This window comes from Solenopsis invicta, chromosome 7 (genome assembly GCF_016802725.1).
Source record: "Solenopsis invicta isolate M01_SB chromosome 7, UNIL_Sinv_3.0, whole genome shotgun sequence".
NCBI classification, from domain to species: Eukaryota; Metazoa; Arthropoda; class Insecta; order Hymenoptera; family Formicidae; genus Solenopsis; species Solenopsis invicta.
Window position 1 is genome coordinate 7,973,765 of NC_052670.1, and position 15,927 is coordinate 7,989,691.

General features: G+C 35.9%; 3 protein-coding genes across 13 annotated transcripts in view; 1 reads left to right on the forward strand and 2 right to left on the reverse strand.

The window, feature by feature from the left end:
• The window catches only part of LOC105201630 (formin-binding protein 1-like), a 39,900-nt gene extending 36,982 nt beyond the window's left edge, over positions 1 to 2,918 (reverse strand). For 6 of the 7 annotated variants that reach the window (XM_011169718.3, XM_011169716.3, XM_011169714.3 and 3 more), the window contains exon 1: positions 2,511 to 2,918. In XM_011169718.3, the coding sequence (XP_011168020.1) occupies positions 2,511 to 2,534 (24 nt within the window). In that variant the 5' untranslated portion in view covers positions 2,535 to 2,918. The remainder of the gene's footprint in view (positions 1 to 2,510) is intronic. The other variant, XM_011169717.3, reaches the window with a different exon arrangement.
• A 1,379-nt stretch (positions 2,919 to 4,297) lies between these two features.
• Positions 4,298 to 13,459, forward strand: LOC105201632 (neuropathy target esterase sws). Of its 4 annotated transcripts, none has more exons than XM_026140857.2 (15): positions 4,298 to 4,519; positions 5,202 to 5,606; positions 5,677 to 6,096; positions 6,191 to 6,522; positions 6,622 to 6,976; positions 7,300 to 7,593; positions 7,666 to 8,045; positions 8,175 to 8,343; positions 8,547 to 8,927; positions 9,067 to 9,342; positions 9,729 to 9,915; positions 10,909 to 11,025; positions 11,957 to 12,277; positions 12,458 to 12,747; positions 13,086 to 13,459. In XM_026140857.2, exons 1-15 carry the CDS (start codon positions 4,514 to 4,516, stop codon positions 13,185 to 13,187), a joined length of 4,035 nt encoding a protein of 1,344 aa, XP_025996642.1. In that variant the 5' UTR covers positions 4,298 to 4,513; the 3' UTR covers positions 13,188 to 13,459. The 4 variants fall into 4 exon arrangements, with proteins under 4 accessions (XP_025996642.1, XP_025996643.1, XP_025996644.1 ...); XM_026140858.2 differs by lacking the exon at positions 10,909 to 11,025 and adding an exon at positions 11,498 to 11,614; XM_039452085.1 differs by lacking the exon at positions 4,298 to 4,519 and adding an exon at positions 4,542 to 4,725.
• A 120-nt stretch (positions 13,460 to 13,579) lies between these two features.
• Positions 13,580 to 15,852, reverse strand: LOC105201631 (folylpolyglutamate synthase, mitochondrial). 2 transcript variants are annotated; one of them, XM_026140860.2, is made up of 3 exons: positions 15,688 to 15,852; positions 15,145 to 15,263; positions 13,580 to 14,935 (listed from the first exon to the last, which is right to left on the reverse strand). In XM_026140860.2, exons 1-3 carry the CDS (start codon positions 15,778 to 15,780, stop codon positions 13,606 to 13,608), a joined length of 1,542 nt encoding a protein of 513 aa, XP_025996645.2. In that variant the 5' UTR covers positions 15,781 to 15,852; the 3' UTR covers positions 13,580 to 13,605. The 2 variants fall into 2 exon arrangements, with proteins under 2 accessions (XP_025996645.2, XP_039308040.1); XM_039452106.1 differs by lacking the exon at positions 15,145 to 15,263 and having other exon boundaries at positions 15,688 to 15,797.
• Positions 15,853 to 15,927: the final 75 nt, after the last annotated feature.

The window sequence follows — 15,927 nt, forward strand, 5'->3', positions numbered from 1 at the left end:
TTGATAATCCATGTTATAATTTTTTTGAGTAATTTAACTTAAAAAATTTCTAATGTAACTTAATTTAATCGTAACATAACTTTATTAGTTTTTTCTAATTTAGTTTAATTAAAAAAATATATTAATCTATCCAACCTTGATTAAACGTAACGTCACGTAATTAATTATAGTAAATCAATTATTAATTTAACGTGATATTACGTTTCCTGTAGTATAAATTCCAATTCAAAATCAAATAATGGTCCAAAAAAAGCGGAATATATAAAATTTACGTAAATTATTATCAGGCGCAAAATCTCACCCGATAATGAAAAATGTCAACATCTATTCTGTGTCTAGTGGTTCATTTGATGTGATGAAGAGAAACTTAATCAACCTGTTAGCTAATTGTAAGTGAAACCGAGACGTACGAGAGATTTCCGTGAGTCTAGATTCTCGAGAGGATCGCGCGACGATCACGTAAACACATCGAAGATAACGATAATGAGCCGTTTAACAAATACAAATAACAGATGAGATAATACCGCGACGCAGATCTGTGGATCATGCGTGGCCTAAGCTGTCAAAGCGATTTGACAGCTACGACAAGCACGCTAGGAAAAATGTTTTGATTAATATGTACCGAACAAAGTTGTTTAGTTAAGATAAACGTATTAGTATTTTTTCATCTACATATGTTTCATACAAGCAACTAATTTTTTGTTATACACTGGTGGTCATGAAAATAAAGCCATCTCCATTGAGAGAAAAAATTACTATATTTTAATAAATATTTGTTTGAATAGTTGTAATAAAATATTTGCTTCATAAAAAAATGATAGTTCAATTAAATTAATGGTTCTTGTACTAAATATTTATTTATATTTATATTTCATTATAAGTATTCAAAGATTTATTGAAATTTAGTAATTTTTTTCTTTTGGTGTAGAAAAACTGATGCATTTTTTATATTAGTTTATCATTTCTTATATTTTAAGTTGCAATAAAAATTTGTTTTTAATGTTTTCTCTCTCTCTCTCTCTCTGTTTAAAATAAATCATATAAAATAAATTTAGTACAATTTTTTAAACTTTACTCTTATCGATAATTGTTGACTCACTGTATTAAATAAAATATTTAGTTGTTAAAAGACGCTAAACTCAACAGCTTTTGCTGAAGGCACATTTTTTTTCCTAGCGCAGCAGAAAGTCGTTCCGACTGATGAATGAGATAAAAGAGGAAAAATCTGGAAGCTCGACATATTTAATTTGGCGTATGCAGGAACACGCGCGAATAGCACATGAAACTTCTAAGATCGGCTACAGATGAATCACGTTTCTCCGCTGGATGTTTAAAGAGTCGCATTCATTCTGTTGATGAGATAAGTTGTGACGCATCCGCGGCAAACGAGAGGATATTGGAAGTCCTGAATATCTTATCGGACAGGCGCGTCCTAAATCATAAATGCGTGAAGAAGTTCATCATAGCTCACAGGACGGACAGGATGGAACGGTCAGAAGAAGAAGATCGGCTCTCCCTATCGAAAATAATTTTTAAGCAGATTAGACAGCGGGCGTTCTCAGGTCGCCAGGACGTTGAACGTCCGGCGACGTGGAAACCCATCACGGGCGTCGACTGGGCAACGTGTAATTTTCCTCTTGAGGAAAAAAAAAGAAGAAGCTCCGCTACGACATCGCGCCGAGGCGCACGTCACATCGGCGCTGTCTCGCGTCGTCGTTCGTGCTGCATGGAGTGCTCGCTCGCGCGAATACGACGTACGGCTCCACGAGCGCGCACTCATCTCGGCTGAATAGAGGACGAGGAGAGAAAAGAAAAAAAAGAGAGAGAGAAAAAACACGCGCGAGCGAACAACGGCGGTTGTTTACGCGCGATGAGTCGAGAGCCAAGAACCGAGAGCTGCCGAGAGCGCAAAAGGGAATTTCGCGAGGATGAATGGAACGGGGGGCGGCCATCGGCGTGAACGGCGAAACGGTCTGGGTCTCTCGAGTCATGTCGGGAAGTAGGTACGCGGCTGCACCGGAGGAACGGCACGCGCACGTCGACTACCAGATATCGGCTACCTGAGCCGGACCAGATGCCTGAGCGCCGGGACCGTTGCACGCCGCGGCGAATTTGCGTTTCTCACCGCGCGCGGACGAGGACGTGCAGCTCGCCGTAAACACGGGGAATGGCAGCTGCCGAACGGGACGACGGCTGAACGTGTGCGTATAAGAGAGACGAGCGCGATCGCGGGGCGCGACGCGCGGACGGCACATGGAATCGTCGAGGAGGAGAGCGGCGGACCCATTTTCGGAATTGGCCTCCCGAGGAATCTCGCGCAAGGTGGAAGCGGAACGAGGCGAACGGAGCGCCTACGGGAGCGGTGCGGGAGAGGAACGACAAGGACGAACGTACGCGACGGTCGCAACCGCGAGAAAGAGAGAAAGAGAGAAAGAGAGAGAGCGATAGAGAGGGGAGAGCTGGAAAGAGAAGAGAGAGATGAAGAGGGTAGAAAAATGAGCGAGACTCACCCAGAGCTCCGTACCCCAGCTCATGTTTGCTGGGCCGGATAAACCAGCGGGCGCGACGGCGAATAATTATCCTCTCGCGACACTTCACATGTAGCAGCGCGACGTGTGCGTGGTATGTGTCGCGCGATTCGCCTCACTTCGCGCACCTCGCGGTTACCCGCGCGTATCGGCGCCCGTCCGCACGCACGCACGCACGCACGCACGCAAGATCGACGAATAAGCGAGACCCGGAATAACGCACGGGATCACGCGTTAGAGATCGCCCGCCACGCGCACAGTCACACGGACGTGTCCAACATGTCGCCCTCGTAACCACCGACTGTCCGCCTCCGCCTGCCTGCTTCTACCTTCCTGTCTCCATCACTACCGCCGCCGCCGGGACTCGCTCACTGACCGCCGCTGCCACCGCCGTCGTCGAAAAACCACCCAGGAATTCCGAGGTGGCGCGCTCTGTCGGCGACACGCGCAAGTACGTCGCTCGGCCGAGCGCGCGTGCGCCGAATGGCGGCGGGGAAACGGGGGCGCGAAACTTGAATTGCGTCACAGCGGAATGTTCGACTTATCGACGACGTTCCTCTCTGATACGACATAAATATGACGCGTTATTGCGGTTAATCGAAATCGTCATTAGCGACGACCGCTATCTGCGCACGATAGTTCATCGTTACATATTTGCACGTACTCTGATTATTTTAAACACGCAAATTGCTAACTAACTGCGACGTTTGAGACCGATTGTCAAACACTGTTAAAATAGCATCGATAGAAAAGGATGGAAATAGATTTAAACTTCATAGAAATTTTATCTAATTTTATAATAACGTTGGCGTTTTGATCGGACCAATGTTCGAGTTGCTATAGAGAAATTATCTAATTCTATCGCTCCTTAACGGTATCGCTCCTTACGTAAACAATAAAATACTAATCAGAACTGATTTAGATTGTTACGTTTTCTAACACTTGTCGAGTTATCTAATCTAATCTGAAAATTACGATTTGCTATATATGTATGTATTATAAATGATAAATTGAGAATACATGTAACAAATATTAATTATTTATCTATAAAAAACAAAATCTGATTTCAAAATATTATATGTAATATAAAACATTATGTAATATATCCAAGTATACATGCATAAATTAAAAACACAATAGAATGAAAAAGATTCATAAAATCTTTACTCAAAATGTTATTAAAATACATATTTTATAAATATTTTTATGCGACATTTATGATAAAACTTATTTCTCTGTTTTAATCTCTAAGATCACAAAAATGTCTATGAAATATTTTAGAAAATATATTTATAAAATATTTAAATAATTAGCATAAATATTTTGTAAATTTTTTATAAATATTGTGTGCTGTTTGTGATTGATTACTAAATTACATGCTAAATAATATAAAAAGATCAATCTGATATTTATGAGTTAAAAACGCGATGTGTATAAATTTTGTCTTATCTAATTATTGTTATAGAGATCTTTTATCGTGCAAACGTCGAATTTCCGCAAAGCTAATCTGCCAGTTCTGCTAAAATTTTTATAAAAAATTAACGCAAAATTAATTAACATAAATATAAATTATAATACATAGGGACTAATGTGCTATAAGTTTTATAATTGCTCGAAAGTTCAAAGATAAGATTGTAACTGCAGGTTCACAGTCCGGAAAACGATTGTTTATGCAAATCAACTCGTGCGTAAACTTATGACATTTGCCTGCATTGCCAAGATATGTCAAGATATGTTTGTTGCATATGAATTATTTTAAACCATCGATCTCGTAACTCGTAACCGCGCTACGGACAAAATGGCGCTGGATGACTCGAGTGAAGTATCAAAGGTCGTTTACTTACGAGATAAATAATCTAATTTTTCGTCCCGACGAGCTCGATTAGCCGATTAAGTTTCATTTGCTCGCCAACGTATGCGGTCCTGACAGTCGTGACACGTCCTGAGCGGTTTTTTCGGCGGAGAGGGAGACATGAGTGCCCACTATGGAGGTTGTGAATATTTACTTTTCAAGATATTGCTATTCACCGCTAGATTTTTGTTGATTGATTTTGTCGATTTTCGAATCGGAAAGCTACGCGTAGTTTAGTGTATCGTTTATCCTGGAGGTCATTGACAATCGCAACCAAATTTTTACGCAGAGACCGGAGATGTAACCTAACAATGTGTCAAGTGTCATTAATCTGTAGAGGATCAGGTTTATCATTTTCTTTCTTTTGTAAAAAGAGAGAGGGAGAGTAGAGTTATATCATTGCGTTATACATTATGTAAATTACACAAATCATATGTTATATCAATTTTAAAGTAATGATCTATGATGGTACAGTAATTATTTTCTGAATAAACAGAATTTTAAAGAAAAATGTTATTCTTTAAATTAGTTATTTTATCTTCTATACAAGATATTTTTTGTTTTTAATAATAGATTGAAATTTATATAATTTAGTTAATGATATAATTTTGGTAGTAGAAATCAGAATTCTTCTTTGAAGAACTTACTTAGCATGATAAGAATTTGACAATGATTTTAGTTGATGTTTTTTATTCTGTTTATTCAGGAAATTATTATAACAGATGAGAAAAGAAAACAATGGAATATCTCACATTTTTACTTAGGAAAATAACGATTCTACATATTTGAGATATACTAATAATAGAATTTATTATCCACAGGTGATAGAATTATTTAATAAGTTCAATGAGAGCTTGGGATCATACACATTTTCAAGATGGATTGGGAGATTTATAGAAGAATATCAAACGTCGAGGACAATCTTTGTCATTGTCACATTTTTACTCCTTGTTTTCTTAATTGCATCAATCTTTGTGGTACGCAAATGGAAGAACAAGGAATTCTTGCCTTTGGAGGTGAAAGAATTTGTTGGTGTGGGTACTGGAAAGCCGAGGTTCAGGAAAAGAGACAAAGTTCTCTTTTATGGCAGAAAGATGTTGCGCAAGGTAAAGTCCATTGGTGGCCAGGTGCATGCCACTGGACAAGGCAAGAAGAGAAAAGCAGTGATGAGGTTTGCTCGTCGATTGTTGCAACTTAAGAAGGATACTGTTCCGCAACAGCTCAAAGTATGCTTTGCAATAATTAATTGACAATTATTGATTTTTTATGTCTCTAATAAAATTATTTAATTTTAAGGTATTGGAACCACCTGCTGAGTATCTGGAGGAAGATTTAGGGCCTGGCGAAAGAGTACCACCAGATGCTCTATATATATTGCAAAGTATTAGAGTTTTTGGTCATTTTGAAAAACCTGTGTTTTTGAAATTATGCAAGTATACGGAAATTATGAATTTACCTGCTGGTAACACGTTATTCAAAATCGGAGACCCCGACGAGAGTTTATTTATAGTGCAGCAGGGTTTAGTCAATGTATATATCACTGGATCTGATGGGTCTCAAATTTCCTTAAAAGTGGTAAAAACAGGCGAGTCGGTTACCAGTCTTCTTAGCTTTACTGATGTACTTACCGGGCATACAAGTACATATAAAACTGTATCAGCAAGAGCAGTAGAAGATTCTGTAGTAGTAAAGTTACCAATGAGCGCATTCCAAGAAGTAAGTTATGCATCCTATCTTATATTCTCTTTCAACATTCTTTTATATTGTATAAAGCAGCATACATAATGTTTTATGTACAATATTATTACAGGTATTTCAAGATTATCCTGATGCCTTTGTTCGAGTTATCCAGGTCATTATGGTACGTCTGCAAAGAGTTACCTTCACCGCTTTGCATCAATATCTTGGTCTTTCCGCGGAATTAGTCAATCAAGGATCGCACAAGAAGAAGCAGAGTCCATTCTCCGGTTCACCGGTACGATCAAGAACCAGAGAGAATTTTGCTTCGCAGAACATAGAAAGTGTCCCTAGTGTATTTCCATTCGGCACGTCGGAAATACACGATACTAGCGAGGTTTCTCATCGTGACGTATCTAATTCAAGCACGTCTCAACCTGTGCCCATAATAAATCGACGAAGAGAGTAAGAAATTTTTTAACTAAAATATATCTCTTTAATTTAATATGTTAAATAATTCAAGTTATAAAATTGATTAAATTAATTTTTGGGATTATTTTGTAGGTCAAGAAATAGTATCGATTGGAAGAGCGTTAATTTGCAAGTAGGTAATCAGAGTTCGGCAGAGATGGTACCAGAATGCGATTCTCACTGGGTAACACCACCGCCAATGTCTCAGTCTATTCACGGATCACATCCAGAAGCCTCTCATTCGGGAAGTACTTATTCTAGCAAAAAACGTCAAGCTAACGAGGCGCAGCAACAGCAGCAACAACTGGACGAAGCACAGCTCGTACAGATAGCCACTGATGCGTTTGTTCGTGAACTTGGCATAGAAGATGAGACAATGCTCAAAGATAAGGTGCAGATGAGGGAGGTACCAGCTGGTACTTATCTGATGAAAGAAGAATCTCATAAGGTTTGCTATTTTATATTTGTCAAATACAAGTTTATATATGTACAAAGCTTTGGCCAAAATTATAAGGTACCTATATCTTTTTCATTTATCTGAAATGTTTTAATTATTTTATACTAATTACTGGCATTATATAAAAATTTAAAAAGGTTCTTGAAACAAAGGGTAATTCACATTTTAATTTTTGTTTAAATTCTAGTTAAAAATATTTAAAAAAATAAGTTGTCATAATTTTGACCAAGGTTGTATGAGTGTATGTTCATAAAAGAAAAAAAAATTGTTTACATATTATGTACAAAAATTATTAAAATTTAATCGTGTTATAGGATGTCGCACTTGTATATGTGCTTTCTGGCTCCCTGATGGTGAGTCAACGCGTATCGGAGGGCCGAGACGCGGGCCAGGAAGTGCATATGTTTAGCGCTCATCAGGGTGAAATTGTCGGTGGTTTAGCAGTGCTAACTGGCGAACCATCCTTTTACACTATCAGAGCAAAACACGCTAGCCGCATTGCATTACTCAGTAAATCGACGTTCTTTGCTATCATGCGAGATCAACCTACAGTCGTATTGCACGTGGCACATACCGTCGTTCGTAGATTAAGTCCTTTCGTAAGACAGGTATGAATCTATAAAAAAAAGAAATTTCTATTAAAAGAAGTATTTTTAATAAATGTATTGTGTTTCCAACAGGTGGACTTCGCTCTCGATTGGTTGTTCCTTGAAAGCGGACGTGCCGTTTATAGACAGGGGGATGAATCAGACTCGACATTCATTGTGTTAAGTGGACGATTGCGATCGGTGATCACTTACAAAAACGGCAAAAAAGAACTGGTAGCAGAATATGGAAAGGGTGATTTGGTGGGAATTGTAGAGATGGTCACGCAAACTCCGAGATCGACGACGGTCATGGCGGTTCGGGATTCTGAACTGGCAAAGCTGCCAGAAGGTTTATTCAATGTGATCAAACTCAGATATCCAATTGTTGTTACAAGATTAATAAATCTTCTTGGCCATCGCATACTTGGTACTTGGCAACAGGCACACACAATAAATGGCAACAATGATACTCAGTAAATATCATACATTATAACTGTTTGATATATTAAACAATTAAACAGATTATTGTTATATGAATCAATATTTTATGTTTAAAATTGTATTAGCGAAAATGATTTTTTAATTAAAAAAATATTTTACAGGCGAGCTGCAGCAACAGTTGACGCTAGACCCGCACAAGTAAATTTTTCAACTGTTGCCATAGTGCCGGTGTCGGATGATGTACCACTGACTGCTTTTACTTATGAATTATATCATTCTTTATGTGCCATTGGTCCTTGTCTTCGTCTAACGTCGGATGTCGTAAGAAAGGTATTTTATCGCAATCATACAACTTGTTCATTCTAATACTTTATTTATCTTGATATATAAATCTCATATTTGTTGTGTTATATATACTATATAATTTTTCTTTAATTTATTATTTATACTTTTTACTTTTATTTATTTTTTTACTTAATCGTTTCATAAAATTAGTAATATATTAATCGTCAATTTTATTTTTTTATATGTAGACTTTAGGAACAACTATCATGGAGCCTGCGAATGAGTACCGATTAACTTCTTGGCTCGCACAACAGGAAGATCAGCACAGAATCTCTCTATATCAATGTGATTCAAGTTACACACTATGGACTCAGCGATGCGCGAGACAGGCTGATTGCATTCTTATCGTGGGTCTGGGCGATCGACCGCCATCGATTGGTCGAACAGAACGTGAGATAGAACGGCTGGTAATGCGAACACAAAAGGAACTAGTGCTGTTGCACAAGGAACAGAACGGTCAACGACCTACAAACACCGTTCAATGGTTGAATATGAGATCGTGGATATCTAGCCATCATCACATCCAATGTCCAAAGCGGATGTTTACCAGGAGATCTCAGTATAGAATTGTAAGCAAGTCATCAACTAGGAAATCTATTCTGAATCGTCTATGACCTGCTTTATTCTATTTATGTTATTAATAAAAAAGAAATTTATTTGCGAATATTAGAAAGAAAAAAGAATACTTTAAAATATATTGTGTTGCAGAACGAATTGTACTCCAAAGTGCTCATGTCTGAGCCGAACGTGCACAGCGATTTTAGTAGATTAGCACGATGGTTGACTGGCACCTCGGTCGGTCTCGTCCTAGGTGGAGGTGGTGCAAGAGGTGCTGCTCACGTGGGCATGCTCAAAGCCATCATCGAAGCGGGTATACCTATAGACATGGTTGGTGGTGTCAGTATTGGTGCTTTCATGGGTGCGCTGTGGTGCATGGAGAAGAACATCACTACTACCACACAAAAGGCTAGAGAGTGGTCTAAGGTGAGGCAACATAGATGCCGCAATTTCTATCATCATACTCTGGATCTCTAAAGTACTACGTATAAATTTACAAAATCATAATTCATCTTTTCTTGAAATTCTTGAATATAATACATACATAAATACACACACGCGCGCGCGCGCGCGCACGCACGCACGCGCACACACACACACATTCAAGAATGATAAGGATGTGAAAACAATTATTAAAATGAGATTTTATATAAATATAAATATAAATTATATAAATATAAATTATATATATATATATATATATATATATACATAAATTTGTTTCTCTATTATTTTAATAATTACTTTCACATCCTTATCATCATCAAATCAAAAAATGTATTTGTATATAAAAATACTGTGTTTACCAACAGAAAATGACGCAATGGTGGCGGCAAATTATGGACTTGACTTATCCGATGACTTCGATGTTTTCCGGTAAAGATTTTAATAAGACAATACAGCAGACTTTCGGTGACACATATATAGAAGATTTATGGCTTCCGTATTTCACTATAACCACGGACATCACGGACTCCTGTATGCGCACGCATAGACACGGTCTGTACAAATATAGTATCTTGCATCTTTTTTGACAAATTGACAAAGCTTCTAGTTCAATTTCACTATATTTGTCCATCTATCATTTTTAAACATAAAATTATATAATAAATAAAATGTTATTTATATGATAAATTGTTTTGACTATTTCAAAAATGTAAGCGTTTAATTCAGCGAAACTTTCCAAATATATAATTAGAAGCTTTGATATGCTATAAAAAATACTTGCAGTATATCCAGAGTGAATCAAAAAGTAAATACGGAAGAGATGTTTTATTTTATAGATAATATCTAAAATTAATTGTTTCGGCAATCGGTTTTAGATGTTTGTATTAAAAATGAATACATAAAGAGAAATTGTTCTTTCTTGATTCACATTAATAGCTTTGGCGTGGCATGTATTGTTTTGTTTTAGATATGCACATTAAGCATGATAGTAGAAGCTTTAATGAGCGGGAGTGAGCTTTCCGGATAACCATTGTTGACGTACTCTCCGTTTAATACTGTTTTTAAAACCAAACAAAATATTTTTTTATTTTCACTCGATTGCATAAAAATGTATAAATTGATATGGACTTCCTGTATTCTTATCATTGAATTACGATATCGAAGAAAATACAATATTATTTAATCTATCAAAAACTACTGTTTAAAAATTCAAATGCAAAATACAATATGCTACTGTTTTTTTTTTACGAAAAAAAGAAAATTATTTAATGTGAAGTAATTGAAACACATATCTAACAACATCTGAAGATTTACCATAATTATTAAAACTTTTTAATAACTGAATCATCAGTATTGAGGATAGTTTCAGTCAATTAATTTTGATTAATGATTGATCTTTCTCGTTACACGCGTATACACACATTCACGCACAAAGAAACAGTTTAATTGATTACAGTTAGTACAATTTAAGAATACAGGAAGTACTTCGGATAAATGTATACGGGTAAATGCAGGATATTAAAGAGAATGATTCGTCGTCTTTAGGATCGCTGTGGCGGTACATTCGAGCCTCGATGTCATTGTCTGGTTATATGCCACCCATGTGTGATCCCGTTGATGGCCACCTCCTACTCGACGGCGGGTACGTCAATAACCTTCCAGGTAATCCAAATCGCACTGATAAATGGCTGCACCTTTTGCATGATCAATGTAAAATCTAAACAAAAAATCTCCATGTTAATAGTGATGTCAAGATAATATGAAATTAATTTAAAAGGCACCGCTTTACACAATTTTTATCGTAACTATAGCAAATTTATTTAGATCAATAAATTCACAAATTTTTATTCTATAATTTAGTATTTTATCTAATAAAAATTATATTTTGTATTTATGTTGCAACAAAGTACTCTTATTTGAAATGTATTCATGCTAGTTATCTAATTTTAGTTGAATTCTGTATTATTTCATATTTACCTTGGCACGATATTGAAGATTTATTTCAACATTTAATATTAGATATTCAGTAATGAGTATTACTGAAATAAAAGTGTGAAATTACGTGAAACATTAAGCTCACTCCCGTTGATAAAAGATGCAAGTTATCGAATTCTGAATAGTTAAGTCCGCTCAGGTTTACTATGGAGATATATTCGCGGCAGTATGACTATTGCGGGGGTCTTTCCTCCGATTTGCGATCCCCTTGATGGGCATCTTTTGGTCGACGGGTGTTATGTTAATAATGTGCCAGGTATTCGTCTTTTTTACCGTTTATGTTTAGTTCTGATTATAATTTCTCTTTTTATTGTGGCTCTTTCGTATTGAATATAGTCTACTTCTTAAATTAAGTAGTACAGTACAATATACTCCTAAAATTAAAAAAAATATAAAGTATAAAATAAATCTATAGAAATATATAAATAATATTTAAAAAAGTAAAAATTTTATTTCGTGAACAAAATAATATACTACATTATGAGAATATGAGTTTATTCCACATTTTCTTTGATAAATTAGACCTTTTATAAAGTAAAGACAATGAATTGATGTTAACGTTCTCGATTCATGCATTTTCCACATTTTTCCGTTCAAGCTGACGAAATGTTACGGCAAGGAGCACATCATATTCTGGCCATCGACGTCGGTTCACAAGATGATACAGATTTGACAAATTATGGGGACTCGTTGTCCGGTTGGTGGTTATTGTGGAAGCGATGGAATCCATTTGCCACACCTGTGAAGGTGCCAAATTTACCAGATATTCAGTCTAGACTGGCGTATGTAAGTTGCGTGCGCCAATTAGAAGAAGTGAAGACCTCGGATTATTGCGAATATATTAGGCCACCGATTGACAAGTACAAGACTCTTCAATTTGCCAATTTCGATGAGATCAAGGACGTGGGATATCAACATGGTGAGAAATTTATGTTAATATTTATCTTAAATCCAAATCCATTGTAAAGAATTGTAAATCAATGCTAGTTATACAATATTTATGATTATACAATATATATTAAAAATATTTTATTAATAAGTAATGAAACATTTGTACACTTTAACATACCTATAAGACTGAACGAATCATTTTCTTCAGGGAAAACATATTTCGAGGGTCAATCGAAAGCTGGAGTTCTGCCTCGATTCAACGCGGATCGAGAAAATGCGAGAGCTATGCGAGCGAAAAATCAAGCGGCTAATGAACAGACACTCTCTTCATATACTTTCACCGATCTTGCTCAGATGGTGTGTAAAGTTTCGCATGGTAGCCGATATTTTGACATAGATTCAGATTCGGACGAACTAGAGGAGTACGAAGGGGACTTGGAAGAAGATGCGCAGGAAGTAGGCTACGCATCTGAACCTACTGCGGGTATTTTAGATCAGGCAAGTTATATCTTCACTTATTCATGATTTTTATATTAACTTAAAATATATGTAAGAATATTGAAAATATCACTCAAGAAGACAAATTTATTTTTTTTTGCTTTTACTTAGAAAAACTAATCCATTTTTATTTCGAAAATTATTCTGTGTATTAATATGAATTATGTGAAAAAATTTCTGAAATTTTAATTAAGCATTATTATATAAGTAGCATAAAATAAGATTGAAATATTTACTTCTCGTATCATATATTACAAAATAGTAAACATTTTTATTAAATTTCTCACAATAATGTACAATTATATTTATTATATACAATTACAATTATTTTATTTTAGAGTCCTGAGGATAATCGTTTGAGACGAAGAACTGGTGTTTCACTTAGTCTGTCCGACACTGAGGCTGAGTCGGAACTAGAGTATCATCCAAAGATTTTTTGAATATTATTTACATTTATTCGTGATATCGTATCTGCATAACTCGCTCAATAAATTCAATACATTTTCTCATAAACATAACTTTACAACTCGGACGCACTACGAGCGATTGACCTATACTGGAGTACAAAAGTAATTATAATCATAGGAATATCGCTCTGAAATTATGTCACAATGCGATAGATATCGCTTTAACATAATAAGTAATTAATATGATTATTGTTATTATATTAAATATTGTATGTTAAATATAATTCTACGGTTTCTAAAAAAAAGTTATTTCTTGGTTGTTTCAATGTTCCATCATGTTCTTACATATATATAATAATTATTATTTCTTAGATTTTGTATTTCTCACAAGAGTTGCTTTGTCATGATTACAGTGTCCTAACAAAGTACCTTAACAAATTTTATTCTCATGTTAAAAGTCACTAGTCATTGTCAAATTGGGATCCAAAATAGCCAATAACGCGCCAATTAAATGTAAGGATCCCGTTACAAGTATCTCTACTTTATCATCACTGTCCGTCCGCAACGATACATGCCTCTTAATATCGTAGAGCACCTCGGCGACACTATTCTTCGATACCGAACCCTCACCCCACAACTCACAGTGCTTCTTACATTTCTTTCTTTGCTCATCAATTAACGCATAATTCGATAAATCCTCCACGCTAGTCACTCCAGCATAATTTGGAGCGAAATAAACTTTATCAAAGTTTAAAGGTCTCAGCAGCTTTAATAATTCCAGAGAATTCCGGTCACCGCTGATATTGAATATTAAGAACTTACTGGAGGTTTTTCGGCTAACTCTCTTGAACCATGATACGCAATTAATGATACTCTCAATCGTATGAGCACCGTCCAGAAAGAAATTCGCTACACTAGTCCTTAAAATCTGTGTGCGACCTGGCCATTTACAGTTTGTCAGTGCTATCGTAACTTTATTTAAAGAAATAATTTGTGATAAGTCATCCTTGTCGCTTTGGAGATTGTAATAATTATTAACGTGGTACTTATTGTTTACAATGGTTTGATTGTAATGCGATTTCATCCACTCAAATGCCATGCTGATCGATAGCAAAGCATTCTGTTGCTGCACACCACTAATGTCAATACCTGCTAATGATAAAACATCGTTCCACTTACGATCTTGGACTGTGGAAACTATTTGAAAATCACGGCATTTTCTTTCTACGGCTCGTTTTCGCAGAACGCGCATTGCCGATTCCGGCTGCGGCACCGTGAAAGCTACCGCATGAGGTTTGAAGATTCCCGATTTTTGGTAAGCTATCTCTTCCATAGTGTTACCTAGCAGCGAGGTGTGCTCCAGACCCAGACTCGTGACACCCACGCAAATCGGATTTCGCAGGATATTGGTGCTATCCAGTTCGCCACCGATTCCAACTTCGATGATCGCTACATCAACATTTGCCTCCAGAAACACGTGAAACATGAGAACCGTCAGAAACTTGAAGTATGTCGGCATGTCGGACTCATATTCTCGTTTTTGCTCCAGACGTCGGTATACATTCCAGAAAGAACGAGTGAAATGTGACTGACTAATGGGATCACCGTTCAACCGTATGCGTTCCCGCACGGAGATCAGATGCGGCGAACTGAAGAAGCCCGTGTTGAAGCCATGCTGTCGCAGAATCGCCTCTGTAAATGCACAGGTTGAACCCTTACCCTTGGTACCAGTCACATGAATGATAGACAGACTGTCCAATTGCTCCAAAGTAATACCAGACCTATAATAATGGATTTCAGAGTTAATAAATTGGAAATGACACCATCAATAATCAATTTAAAGTTTATATTTAATACATCTTTTAAACAGTATTTTTTTCATTAAGAAAAGAAACAAATGACACAGAAATTTCATTATAAATAATATAAATCAAATAATTTTCTACTTAAATTTTAATTCTAATTATTAAAATACTTATAACTTCATTACCGCAGTAAATATTTTTCTGTTTCCTTCAATTTCGCAGGATCATTTGCAAAATGTGGTTTAACAGATTGCAAATAAGCAGCGTTGCTTTGCAGAGTAAGACTCAGCGCCTTTATGGCTTCCTGAAAAAATATATACATTTACTATTTATAAATAATATATTATTTATATAAATTGATTATGATTTGTTCTTTTCTTAAAGAAATTGTTATTTATAATTATAACAATACTTTTCTACATAAAAAAATACAAACTGAATTACTAATTTAAAATAGACTGATAAATGTGGAAAAGCAAATGTTGATAATATAAATTATTAAATTAATGTTATTAATTAAAATAATACAACTAGAGGCGGAATATTTTCTAATGAAACTATATTTTGTATATACAAGGCATCACCTCACTTTCGAGATATACAAGCTAATTTTTTTTTCATAATAAAATATTCGGGAAAAATATTCAGGATTTTTCAATAAATACATAAATTAAGAAGTAATGAGAAATTCTGAGATAACAAGGAAGGCAATGGCCGAATGTATTTACCTCATAAGACTCATTAATATGGGTTGATCGGCCCGGAAATCCGTTGTGCGTCATTCTGCGCAGCAAAGTAAACATCGAAGAGTCACTTATCATGCAATCGCATGAGAAAAGATAAGTGACGAATTCTTTTTTTTGTTTTTTTCCGTGTCAAAGTTCGAGTCACGCACAATCGCGAGAAGTAAATGCATATTGTGCAACCAGGAGGAGAGTTGAACCACTGTTAATATTTACGTTTGTTCG